The sequence below is a fragment of the Excalfactoria chinensis genome, chromosome 5 (assembly GCF_039878825.1).
Source record: "Excalfactoria chinensis isolate bCotChi1 chromosome 5, bCotChi1.hap2, whole genome shotgun sequence".
Taxonomy (NCBI): domain Eukaryota; kingdom Metazoa; phylum Chordata; class Aves; order Galliformes; family Phasianidae; genus Excalfactoria; species Excalfactoria chinensis.
The window spans coordinates 1,724,974-1,737,496 of record NC_092829.1 but is presented as its reverse complement, the minus strand read 5'-3'; the positions used below and the strand labels follow the sequence as shown (position 1 = coordinate 1,737,496).

The window sequence follows — 12,523 nt, the reverse complement described above, 5'->3', positions numbered from 1 at the left end:
CAGGCACAACTTCCCAATGGGGGCAGAGCACTCCCAAAGAGCTTTGTGGAGCAGCAGTGCCTCTGGGGCTGTTGGTGCCCCGGAGGGAGGAGCAGTGCTGGGAACCCTCAGTGCTCTGTATGAGTGTGGCTGTCCCTGTGGGTGCAGGAGGGCTGGCTGGGGCCTTTGGGGGGGTCCTGCAAGCATGGTGCTGTGGGGGCACTGAGTGGAGGCGTGAGGTTTGCTCCTGTGGATGTGTGATACACAGAGATGCTTCTTTCTTTCTTTTTCCCTTTTCTTTCCCCAATGCCTCTCGCAGGGGAGCACAAATGAGGTAAGTGCCTCTCGGGTTCCCCTCTCCCCCCTGCACTCTCCCATGGGTGCTTCAAGTGATGGGAAGCCCCTGGGAGGTGAAGCATGCAGAGCTGCTGGGTGCTGGGCTGGGGGCTGATGGCAGCACGTGGCACCTCCAGTGCCTGGGGAAGGGCACTACTGGAGGCCAAGCAGGGGAGAGAGTTTGGGGGCTTTTGTGTGTGTGTTATAAGGGGGCTTGAATCTTGCTCCTATTAGTTGTGTTCGGGGATGCTACGGGGTCAGCTCCGCTGCACAGCTTCCCTGCGCTGTCAGTGCTGGTGCATTTTGCTGCCTTTGAGTGAGGTGGGAACTTCCAAGTGAGCTGCAGAGCAGCTCTCACAGGTGTCGAACCCCTTCTGTCCCATGGAGACCAGCACAGAGGCTGGGGGCTGCTCCGTGCCTCAGGCACTGCTGAAAGCTGTGAGCTGTGGGGCTGCGGGCTTTGCTGTGTCTTTGTGCAATGGTGAAAGCTTGGCGAGCTCCTGAACTCGCTTTTTTTCCCCTTCTGGATGTCGCAGCAGGGCTGGAGGCCGGCTGGGCTTCGAGGGCCCTTCCACCCAACCATTCTGCAGCTGTACAACCGTACAGGAGTGGGGGCACAAACCAAAGGGCCATCTGAGCCTCTGCTGTGTTTCTTGCAGGCTTTGTACAAGCTGTACAGCGCGGCAGCGACCCACAGACATTTGTACCACCACGCCTTCCCCGCACAGAAAGCGGAGCCAGCCGAGGGCCCGGACAGGAAGAAGATGTGACAGCTGTGAGCCACGTGCGGTCCCGTCGGTGCAGTCGGTGCATGACCGCGGCGCGGCCGCCATCGGCTCAGCCCTTCACTGCTCCCCACCACCCGCTGCCATGCAGGACCAAACCAGGAGCTCAGCGCCCGGCTTGGCTCTGTCGGTGCAGCACAGGGAAGGCTGGAGCGTGTCGTGTGTTCTGTTCTGTGTACGGTGCTGCCGCCCACACCAAGTGCTTTTGATTTGCAATATCCAGCGTACTTCCCAGCTCGTTTACAAAGCCTTATTTCTCCCTTTTTAATTAATCATTAAGTCGTTAAGGGAATTATAATTGGCGTGGCACTGCAACTGAAGACCTTCCAAACGTTCGCGTCATTCCGAACCACCCCATGTCCAGATACTTGAACGGGCTGTAACACGTAACCACGGTTTTTCCTCAATTACAGCAACGTAATGAAAACGTATTAACTTGCTCTGCTGGCAGCCACGAGGACACTCCTGCTATGGTATGTTAACAATTGTAAGGAACGCGTACTTGTCCATTCGTAGCTGATGCACACGGTCTCACTCTGTACAAGTACTGCAGAACGTCTCTGTGTTTCTGTCTGTATATCCGTCATGGTGCCCAGGAACATGTTCTTTTCTTGTCACAACCATTAAAGTTTGCTTTCTGTTCCTAAGACGCGGGCTCTGCGCTCACTATGAACCTTCAGTTGGGCCCTCGACGCGGCACAAATGAGCTGCTGGGCCCCCGGCTCATTAAACAAAGTGATTTTTATTGAATTAACAGGACTTACAAGAAATGTATTTTCTTTTTGTCTGCAACCATGTATTTATTGCACTAAAAAGAATCCATAAATAACATTTCAGGACAATCAGTGAACCAAAGGAGAACAGTGGTGAGGGTCACTGTACATGTAAAAACTCCCCCTCCCTCCCCTCTCCCCCCAGGTAAGGAACCCAAATATAAGACACAGCTCGATTAGAAAAGAGCAGTAAGAAAGAAGAAGGTGGGGACCCGTCCCTGCCGTTTCCAGGTGCGGTGCTGCTGCCTTCCCACGGCGCGGGGCTCACACTGCACTGAGGAAGCTCTGCGGTGAGGTTGGTCCTTAAGGAGGGTCAGTATTTCCCCGTCTGCCCTCTGTGAGGTGGAGGAGGGAAGCTAAAGAACAACGGTGTTGAACCAAGTAAAAAATAAGGCAACTCCCACTTGAGTGGCGTGAAGCACGTGGCAGCTCCGTGCGGCGCAGTACTGGGGGTGCAGTAACGGTGTGCTGTCCATTAAAGCTGTAAGCAGAGCTCGGAGGAAGGCCTGAGGGAAACACACCGCAGTACCAACAGGGGCTGCAGTGGTGCTTTGCATCCAGGGCCCTTCTGGTAACTGCACCTATTGCTGGTTAAAAACATACAGCCAGCTTCTCCGTAACGCAGCCAACTGCTAGGAAAGGAGAGCAGAATCAGCTCTCTGCTCCGACTCCACGCTGGTTTTCAGCATAATAAACTAGTTTTTGTATGGAAAAAAGATTAACAAACGTTTCTCATTTGTATAAACAATACATAATACATGTAGAAAAATATTCAAGAGGATAATAACAAAAGGTGCAATGTCAACAAAAATAAGCTGCCTTTTCAACCAAAGCACTTCTTTATGAACTGTGGGGGCTTCTGAAAGCTCCTGGCCTCCCCTGTGTCCGTGGGGCAGCTCAGAAGTTCTTGCTGTGCTGCTGGGCGTACCACTGCTGCCGCTGCTTGCGGTGCTCCAGCTCGGTGAGCAGTGCCTGCCTGTAGGCCTCGTACAGCTTCACGATGCGCTCCAGCTCCTTCATGAAGAGCAGCTTCAGCATGCCCTGGTACGTGTCCAGGTCAGCCAGCTGGAACAGCTCCCACTTTAGGATGTGGTCGTACCTGGAGTGGCACAGAGGGTTACACCTGTGGCTGCCGTGCTGCTCTGTGTTCGCAGGCAGTGCTGATTTAGGTCACCGCATCCCAAACCGTGGGGCACGAGGCCCGTGGAACAACGGGAAGGAGAACTGGGTAACATCAGTAAGAAGAAACAGCCCTAACTAGTGGCCATGTCACCTCGGTGCCAGCCCAAAGCCCTCTCTGAGGAACACCCCTCTGAATGACAGGGAGCTCCCCTGGGCAGCCGCCAGCTGCTGCAGGCAGGCAGCCCCAGCCTTGCTCCGTATTAGATGCTACATCCTTACTGCAGGTTCACAATCTACTTCTTCCCAGCACTTCTAAACATTTGTAACTCACCTGCAGTGTTATTTTCTTAACTTGGCTATCAGCAGCTGACAAGGCAGCTACTGAAAGAATAGGAGAAAAGATGGAATAAGCAGAGCTATGAGATCCTGGTTACACAGAGAAAGACAAAGGTTCTGATCTGTGCTTCGAAAGAAGTGGGGAAGAATATGAACTATAATCTCTGTTCCATGGAAAGCACTGTCAGGTTCCCCACCCATGAAGCCCACCAAACTCCCAGAGCACCTACCAGGTGGTCTTCCTGACTGCAAGGATGGATAAACACACCATCACAGAAAGGCCTAGGTTGAAAAGGACCACAATGCTCATCTGGTTTCACCCCCCTGCTGTGTGCAGGGTCACCAACCAGCAGACCAGGCTGCCCAATGTGCAGATTTAGTTGTTCTTTAAGAAGCCCTCAAGCTGAGGTGACAGCAAGTCAGCTGCTACTTCTCCTCCCTTTCCCAGTACAAAATCAGCATGAAACAGGATTTGCTTCTTCACATTTGAGAATGCCACAGACACCAGCGTTTGTACCTGCCCTGCTTCAGCTGAAGAAAAAAAGGAGGCTGGAAAATGGGTGACTTTGGGTTCCTCCCAACACTGACTTCAATGTCCCAGCCCTTCAGGAAGTCTCTGAGAATCTTACAGTGCTGATCTTCAAGTTTCAAGAGAAGAACCAGCAAGAACCTACACAACACAGGCTGAAATCCTTCTGCACTGTCTAGATGTGCCAAAGACCTAAATTAAGAAATGCAGCTGCAGCCAAAACCTAGAAGTATTTCTAGGAACTCAGCCCTCTCCCAGGTTACAGGAACTCAGCACGCCCGTGCTGCAGTACAAGTACACCACTGGATCTTAGGTCCATTTAAATCCATATGGGTTTGCCAGCAGCCACGAGAAGTAATTAAACCCATTCCAATTACACTAATTAGAAGCAGCTAAAAACTTCAGCTGAAAGCCACTGACTGCTACATGGTTTGACAATTCCCAGCCGTGCACTGGGCTGTTTGCTGTGACTCAGCCTCCCCACGTTCTCCTCACAAAGAAGTACGTGGTTTTATAGTTGCTGAAGTGCCACACGGATGCTTTTAGAAACTGATTTTCTACTTCGTGTCAGTCTTGTGCAGAGCTGCAGCCATCAGAACGTGTTCATTGCACTGATTCAGATCTACCCCTGGAGAAGACCCTGTTCCTAAACATACCCCACGTATTTTATATGCCATGGGGCACCATGCTCACAAGCACACTGAAAGTACAGCAAGCACTCCTAGTTCTGCAGTGCCATGTTAAGTATTACCTAATGCAAAGCAAACCTATGAGAAGTGGTCTCCAATCTCCTGCTAAGACACAAATGAAGCCCAGTTGTGCTTATTTCCAACTTACCCATTTCCACCCAGAAGAGTCAAGAGTCCGTTCCCCTTATCGGGCCAACTTTTGCTATGTTTGTGGGAGATGTGAGTGTCACACACATGGTTTAAATCATAATGTATATAGCACAGATTACATGCACGGTGATCTTAATATATTATGTGTACAAACAATATATAGATGTTCTAAAAGCATATTCTGACAGCAGTTTGTTGAATGGGCAATTGAGCAACAAGAATTACAGGTCTAAGGTGCTTAGGCTGGATCCTCTGCCAGTGATGGTCCACTCAATTCAGTGTGGTTTGTATTTCTGATATGAAAACATCCCAGTAGATCCCTCACCCACTGTCAGCAGCAGCTCTCATGCAATTACAGAAGAGCCAGCAGCTGTAGTTCTACTTCCAGTCATCAGAACCCACGTGGTTTCTGTCTAAACGATGCATGTGTAATGCAGTGCAAAATAAGAGTAAAGGAAACAAGCTTACTTGACAGGAGCCCTGGCGTAGACCTGCAGCCAGTCTGGAATCTCCGCAGTGTGGTAGGGGTTCGCAGGGACCAGGAGGGGCTGGCTTCTCTCTGCCTGCTGGGGCTGGTAGGTCACTGGGGGAGGCTGGTCATAACGGGGAACACTGTATGGAGGAAGGCAGAGAAATTCAGCAGGCACCAAGCAGGATGTCCTGCTCTCATTAATAAAGAGATGAACTTCCTGCAATACAGCAAGAAGGATCGAATAGAAATGAACCAGTAGATTTGGTGCATGCTAACTTGATTTTACCTCTGTGTTTTAAGCAGCTAAAATATCTGTTTTTATCCCAGAGATGACTTAGTTTGGGTTTCAGAGATGGTTTCCCAGAACATCAATCAAGTTTTTACCTGCAGTCTAAAACCCAATTCTGCTCTCAGCAACTCAACTCTTTCACCAGCAGTCACAGACAGCAGCTGCTTTATTTTAGTGAGAATAATATCCTGTTTCTAAACTGAACGAACAGATGAGACAGAAACCAACAATTACAACTTCTAAAAGTCCCAGCCAAGAAGCAGTAAAGCTTACTTATAAAAAATAAGTTGGTTTTGGCACATGGTATGCAAGGCAAAAGCAGTTCACAGAATCACATCATAGAATCACATAATGGCCCAGGTTGGAAGGGGCCTCAAGGATCATGAAGCTCCAACCTCCACATTGAACACCAGCCCAGGCTGCCCAGGGCCCCATCCAACCTGGCCTTGAACACCTGCAGGGATGGACGGGGCATCCACAGCCTCTCTGGGCAGCTGTTCCAGCACCTCACTGCTCTCACAGTAAAGAACTTCCCCTGACATCCAACCTCAATCTGCCCTCCTTCAACTTCAATCCATTTCCCCTTGTCCTGCTGGTATCTGCCCTCTCAAAGAGTTGACTCCCCTCCTGTCTGTAGGCTCCCTTTAGGTCCTGGCAGGCTGCAATGAGGTCACCCCGCAGCCTTTTCTTCTCCATGCTCAACAATCCCAGCTCCCTCAGCCTGTCTTTGTATGGGAGGTGCTGCAGCCCTCTGATCACTCTGTGGCCTCCTCTGGACCTTCTCCAACAGCTCCCTGCCTTTCTTGTACCGGGGGCTCCAGACCTGGACGCAGCACTGCAGATGGGGCCTCAAGAGGGCAGAACAGAGAGGGACAATCACCTCCTGTCCCTGCTGGCCACCCCTCCGCTGATGAAACCCAGGATCCCATTTGCCTTCCGAGCTACAAGAGCACACTGCTGGCTCATGGTCAGCTTTTCATCCACCAGCACTCCCAGGTCCTTCTCTGCAGGGCTGCTCTCAAGGACTGCTCCTTTCAGTCTGTATATGTGCCAGTTCTACATTTTCAGCTGGACTAGAACAAGGACAATCACAACAGACAAGACAGCTGTCATACCTGGGAGCGCAAGGATGTTTGTATTGAGCTCTTTTATTGATGTGATCCACATAATACACTCCAAACTCTGCAGACTCCACCCTCTCCCAGCCTGGTGGGAGCCCCTCTCGCTCCAGGGGGTGGCTCCAATGCGTGGTGTTGGTGTTGTGGTCGATGTAGTACTTCCTTCCTCTGATAGTCCAGTCCACGGACCAGCCGGGGGGAAGAGGTAAGTCTTCAGAGCTGTGATTTGTTAGATTTCCTAGAGATGTAGCAGCAACTCTCCCGATGCCTAAAACCAGAAAGTCAAGGTCTTGAGCTCAGTGGGTAACACCTCAAGTCAACATGATGTACTAAGTTAGCTTTCCCCCCCCACAGACACAAGGCACTATGAACAATACTGCCAGGTTTCCAGCACACACCCGTATACATCAGTGAAAGAAATCATGATCAGGTTATAATCACAGACTTCAGCTGCCTGGACTAGAAATCACACAGTATTAAAGTTTTCCAGCTTAACCACTGAAGAACAGCAACACAGGGAGGACAACCAGGAGGGATCAGCCAGGTTGGCACAGTGCAGCCATCATCAGGCATTCCAGTTTTCTCTGCCCTTTCCTCCTATGGCCTGTGGACACTCAGGGCTGTTACATCAGCCACCTTCCAAAGAAAAATCAGAGCAAATAAACAGCCAAGTGATGCAATCAAGACTTCCACGGGTGTCTTTCACCTTCTGGGTGCCTACTGAATGTGCTCCTGCTGGACGTGCTGGCCCAAATTCAACTCTACGTGAGGCATTTCCTTCAGTTATCTGCAATACTACAGTTGTTCAGTCTCTGGATGCAGTGGAATTCCAATTGCCTTTTCACCAAAAGCGTCTATTCAACCTCAGCACCCAGGGTTTGAGCATTACTATTTCCCCACAGCCAACAGTAGGGCTGGGGGAGCTCCTTTCCCCAGTCTCTTAAAGTCAGGAAGAGATATGACCATAAATGTTGTGTCAGTCAGTGAGGAGCACATCCCTCTGCTTGTTTTTCAGAGCTAACATTTTTGTGCACTTATTCCTGAGTGGAAGGCAAAGGCACAGCCTTTCAGGTACAGACATTAACTCAGACAACAGCAAAGCTCTTCTATGTCTCAGGGAATTCCACACTCTTGTTGGACGACCACAGGAATGGCCCTTTCTACCAATGCACACACTGCCCATGGTGCAGCAGGCAGGGGAAGTGTAAGTACTGGTTACCTGCAGAATGGCAGATTAAGAACTGGCTGGGCTGTGATTCCAGTGACAGATGGAAGTCACCACCAATGCAGTGGGAAGGTTTCAAAGCAACAGAACGAAGAGAAGCAGTAAATGCAAGAAGTTCCTCCTGAGTTCTGCCCTGCAGAAGATATCTGCTCACCTTCAAACCCATTCCTGGCCTTGGTGTGCTCTGGATTACACAGCCTCCAAGTTCCTCCCCTTGTTGGAGTATTCAGCCACTCGTTAGCTTTATGAAGGCAAGCTAATAGCTGTGTTCACGTGGCAGCTCCATCCCTCATTAGGATTAAGCAACTCAGCCCTTTACTTCCAGTGAGAAGGAACATGCGGGCTGCTGCCTGACCTTTAGCCATGCTGGGGCCATGGAAAGCATTTTAGGCCCTGGCCATGGTTACACCACTGGTTTTGTTTGCATTCCAATGACAAAATACCAACGTTTAAGTTTCTTGAAAATACTGCACTTTGGGTAAGAAGCACAAATAAACAACAAATATTAAACCAGCACCAGTCTCAATACCCAGACTTGACAGAGGGAAACAGTTTTCATAGAGGTATCAACATATTTTGCTGCTCACCCTGTCAGTGTTTTGTCTTGCTGTGCTTTTTAAAGAGTTCCTCCCACTCGAATTCCTTCATGATTGCAGCAGCAAATACAAACGGATTGTTGCATGGGCTAAAGGTGAATGTATTTTAACACTTTAAGGCTGGTACTAATGAAACAGGATGACAAACAGGCAGTGAACCACCCTCTGCTCCACGAGTTCTGCTGCCACAAGGCCTGTGTCTGCTCACACAAGAGCCAGAGAAGGCAGGAAGATGGACTCAGGTAAATAGGAAAGCCAGCAGCTGATCACACAGAGAACTGCTATGGGAAGCAGACCAAAAAGCAAACCATGTGTTGCTGGGAAGGCAGCATGGGCAGCTCTGCTTCTGTAGCAGCATCACCTCCGGCTGCATGGCTTCTCCCCGAAGTACACTGGGATTTCAAGCTCCGAACTGTCATACACCTGTAAGAAGTGCTCAGCTCACCACTCAAACAGGTACAAAGAAACTCTGAGGTCTTGGTTACAAGTTAGTTCCAATCTATACTGTAGATAGAACTTCAACCACAGACCTCCCCAAACCTTTCACCTAGAAGAGATGACAGAGATGGCGAGGAGAGATGGGTAAAGACTCTTAGAACTAAGTTTGAAACCAACACTTAAGAGAACTAAAATTCAAAAAATACATATCAAGAAATGCCCTAGGGGTAACCAAAGAGCCCTGGGAAGCAGCTGAAGGCACTTCTCAGGAACAACACTCACACTAGTTAGTGATTAAAACAGATCTGATGGAGAAAAGAATCAGGGAGAACGTGACTTGAAGGAGGAACACCAATGAATGCAACACTCTCACCTCTTGGAAAACATCAAGACATTTGCTTGAATACTTTGCTGAACAAAGAAAAGAAACCTGTGTTGCTACAAGTGAGAAAAACGCAGCTGAGAAGCCCGCTTGCTGCTTGTGTTAGAAATTAGATTAACTCCACCTTCAAACTAACAGGAGGAGCTCCATCCCTGCTGAGATGCTGCTCCAGTCCTACAACATGGCAGTATTGGTTTTGAAGGCCCTTAGCCTCATCACCACTGAGACATTTTGACTGTAAATCCGAGCAATTGGGGTGTGACATCTCCCCTCCGGTCCCACAGCAGAAGCCAGCAGGGGTTGCTGTGAGGACAGATATGTGCTTAATGATGAGCAGCCAGCAGAGATGGAGGGGTTTCCCACACAGTCTAGATAGATCTGATGTAATTAGACAGCACTTAGCAAAGTTAAGGATGAAGCAGCAAGTCTTAAACATCAGCATCTCAAAATGCACTGCCTGGCAGCAGCAATGCTAGCACTGCTCTCCTGCCACGCTTCATTGGAACATCTCTGTATTAAAAACCAAACACCACCAGCAAAGCATTGGCAGCTTTTTAACTCCACCCACAAATTCAGTGCTGACATTTTTACCAGCAGATTGCAAGTAACAATGAACTAACAGCATCTCTCACTACATTATTTGCAGGTCTGGAGTGCTTCTCTCAAACTCCTCCCTGAACATCATTTCAGCAGTAGAAACACCACTCAAACAATGCCTGCAAGGTCACCTTTCTATGGGTAACACTGACATCTCACATTTCTTCTTTCAGTACATTGACAGCAGCATGACATACAAAAGAATGACTCCTTTGTGTCATCACAGATAACCAAATACTTCAAAAACAAATACTGAAGGGATTTTTTTTCTGATTCTCTTGTTCCATAAGAAAAATGCTGCAGGTCCGTATACATGTGTGAGTATGACTCTTCCTCAATCAAATGGAATGGCCTGGGTTGGAAGGGACCTCAAGGATCATGAAGCTCCAACCCCCACCACAGACAGGGCCACCAACCCCCACACTGAATACCAGCCCAGGCTGCCCAGGGCCCCATCCAACCTGGCCTTGAACACCTGCAGGGATGGACGGGGCATCCACAGCCTCTCTGGGCAGCTGTTCCAGCACCTCACCGCTCTCACAGTAAAGAACTTCCCCCAACATCCAACCTCAATCTGCCCTCCTGCAACTTCAAGCCATTTCCCCTTGTCCTGCTGGTATCTGCCCTTTCAAAGAGTTGACTCCCCTCCTGTTTACCGGCTCCCTTTAGGTACAGGAAAGCTCCAATGGGGTCACCCAGCCTTCTCTTCTCCATGCTGAACAAACCCAGCTCCCTCAGCCTGTCTTCACAATACTACAAGCCAAAAAGAATTCAGACACTAGGAAGTGAATTTCAACACTAACTACACATCAATTTGCTGGTTACACAAAACAGTCATTACTCATTGTTTCACAATAAATAATTCATTATAAAATTAACAAAAATCAAATGACACAATGAAGAGAAGGCTGCAGGGAGACCTCATAGTGGCCTTCCAATACTTGAAGGGAATGTATAAACAGGAGAGGGAATGGCTGTTTGTGAGGGTGGGCAGTGACAGGACAAGGGGGAATGGTTTGAAACTGAGACAGGGGAGGTTTGGGTTGGATCTGAGGAGGGAGTTTTTCACCCAGAGGGTGGTGACGCACTGAACAGGTTGCCCAAGGAGGCTGTGGATGCCCCATCCCTGCAGGCATTCAAGGCCAGGCTGGATGTGGCTCTGGGCAGCCTGGGCTGCTGGTTGGTGACCCTGCACGCAGCAGGGGGTTGGAGCTGGATGAGCACTGTGGGCCTTTGCAATCAGGCCATTGTAGGGTTCTATGAAATACCTTTGTACCTGAAGTTGTTCAGTGATATGTGAAGGCAACAATGAACCCATCCTCACCTGACATGCGCCGCCCATGGTTGTGAGACATCCTCTGGAAAAGCTCCCCGCTGTGCTCATAATACCTGCAGTCCTCATGCAAGCGATCATTCAGCTGACGTCTCCTCTGGGCATCATAGAAGTGATCATAATAGTAACAACGTGTGCCGGCATCTCCATTTTCCATAACCGAGTTGGTTTCTGTCAGAAAGGACTGTGAGGAAGAGCCGTACTCTCTAGCAACGTCAGCTAAACTTCGAGCAAAGTAGGAAGGTGCAGACAGTCTGTTGCTTTCGCGCCTCATTATTTCATGCGGCGCTCTCTGCACCGGCGTTCGAAGGAAACTCTGGTTTCTGGAAACAGCTCCATCTCCGCCAGAGCCATAAGCAGAAGGACTTGGGTCGGGAGGGCAGATGTCAGTTCGTCTTGGAATGGTCGGACCGTGACGGATAAAGGAAGGCATCAGATCTGTTACAGCACAGAAGGGAAATGAGAACTCTGTATGCACTTATGGTGTTTGGCAAGCCAAAGTGTCAGACTTACACCGTGTAAGTAACTCCATTCTAATGCCAGAACCCCTTTAAAGCACCTCTTATGCATGCAGCAGTACAACAGCAGGGCTGCAGTTTGCACTGGCGCAACAAAAGCCATCACACCCTCCATGTGCAACAGAGGCTATTGCCAAAGCAGCACAGTTTTAACAGCAAAAGGAGCCAACACAAACAGCTCCCACCCCCGCCGGTCTGCAACCCTATCAGCCCGCTTTTAAAGCTCTCCGTTAGGCCAAGAACCAACCCGAGCACCTTGAATCCCGCCCCATCGGCACCACTGCCCTCGGGAGCCGAATCACACAATCGAAGGGGCTGGAAGGAAGCTCAAGGCTCACGAAGACCCAACCCCCGGCCACATTAAACCTCCACGTTTAACACCAGACCGTCTCGCTCCCCTCGGGCACACCAAGGCCGATCTCCCCGGAGCCTCCAGCTCTCCAGCCGACCCCCCCCAGCCCTCAGCCGTGCCCCGCTCGGTGCCGGGCCGTTCCTGCAGGCCGTGCTGAGGGAGCGCGGCCGGGCGAGGGCGCAGCTGAGGGCCGGGCCGGGCCGCGGCCAAACAACGCAGCCGTGTCGGCTGGGCGCCGCGCGGATCCCCCCGGGCCGGCAGGCCGTGCGGCACTCACTGCGGAGCAGCGGGCTGGTCTCCTTCTTCACGTACTTCCCCTGCACCTCGCCGGGCTTCGACAGCTCCGTCCGCGTTTTCTTCCTCGACAGCATCCCACCTCCTCCTCCCGGCCCGCTCCCGCCGCCCGCATGCCCGGCTCCGCTCGGCGCAGGGCCGGGCCGCCCGCGGCTCCCTCAGGCGCTCCGAGCGGGGGGCGGGCTGCGGCCGCGGGGTGCCGTTAGGCGC

At 50.6% G+C, this 12,523-nt stretch overlaps 2 protein-coding genes across 3 annotated transcripts in view; one reads left to right on the top strand and one right to left on the bottom strand.

Moving 5' to 3' along the window:
• Positions 1-1,859, top strand: part of ATL1 (atlastin GTPase 1) — a 23,675-nt gene extending 21,816 nt beyond the window's left edge. Inside the window, exons 13-14 of one of the 2 annotated variants that reach the window (XM_072337356.1) lie at positions 299-313; positions 975-1,859. In XM_072337356.1, the coding sequence (XP_072193457.1) occupies positions 299-313; positions 975-1,085 (126 nt within the window). In that variant the 3' untranslated portion in view covers positions 1,086-1,859. The remainder of the gene's footprint in view (positions 1-298; positions 314-974) is intronic. The other variant, XM_072337357.1, reaches the window with a different exon arrangement.
• On the bottom strand, positions 1,828-12,523 carry SAV1 (salvador family WW domain containing protein 1). Its single transcript, XM_072337359.1, has 5 exons — positions 12,297-12,523; positions 11,141-11,587; positions 6,576-6,846; positions 5,168-5,311; positions 1,828-2,972 (listed from the first exon to the last, which is right to left on the bottom strand). Exons 1-5 carry the CDS (start codon positions 12,388-12,390, stop codon positions 2,771-2,773), a joined length of 1,158 nt encoding a protein of 385 aa, XP_072193460.1. The 5' UTR covers positions 12,391-12,523; the 3' UTR covers positions 1,828-2,770.

Bases quoted from the DNA above. Each gene is read 5' to 3' on its own strand.
- SAV1 (XM_072337359.1), bottom strand. From the start codon at position 12,390: ATGCTGTCGAGGAAGAAAACGCGGACGGAGCTGTCGAAGCCCGGCGAG. The intron at 6,847-11,140 runs GTGAGGATGGGT...TTCTGGTTTTAG, and splicing joins CCATGGGCGGCGCATGTCAG to GCATCGGGAGAGTTGCTGCT. The intron at 5,312-6,575 runs GTATGACAGCTG...TCCTCCATACAG, and splicing joins AAACATCCTTGCGCTCCCAG to TGTTCCCCGTTATGACCAGC.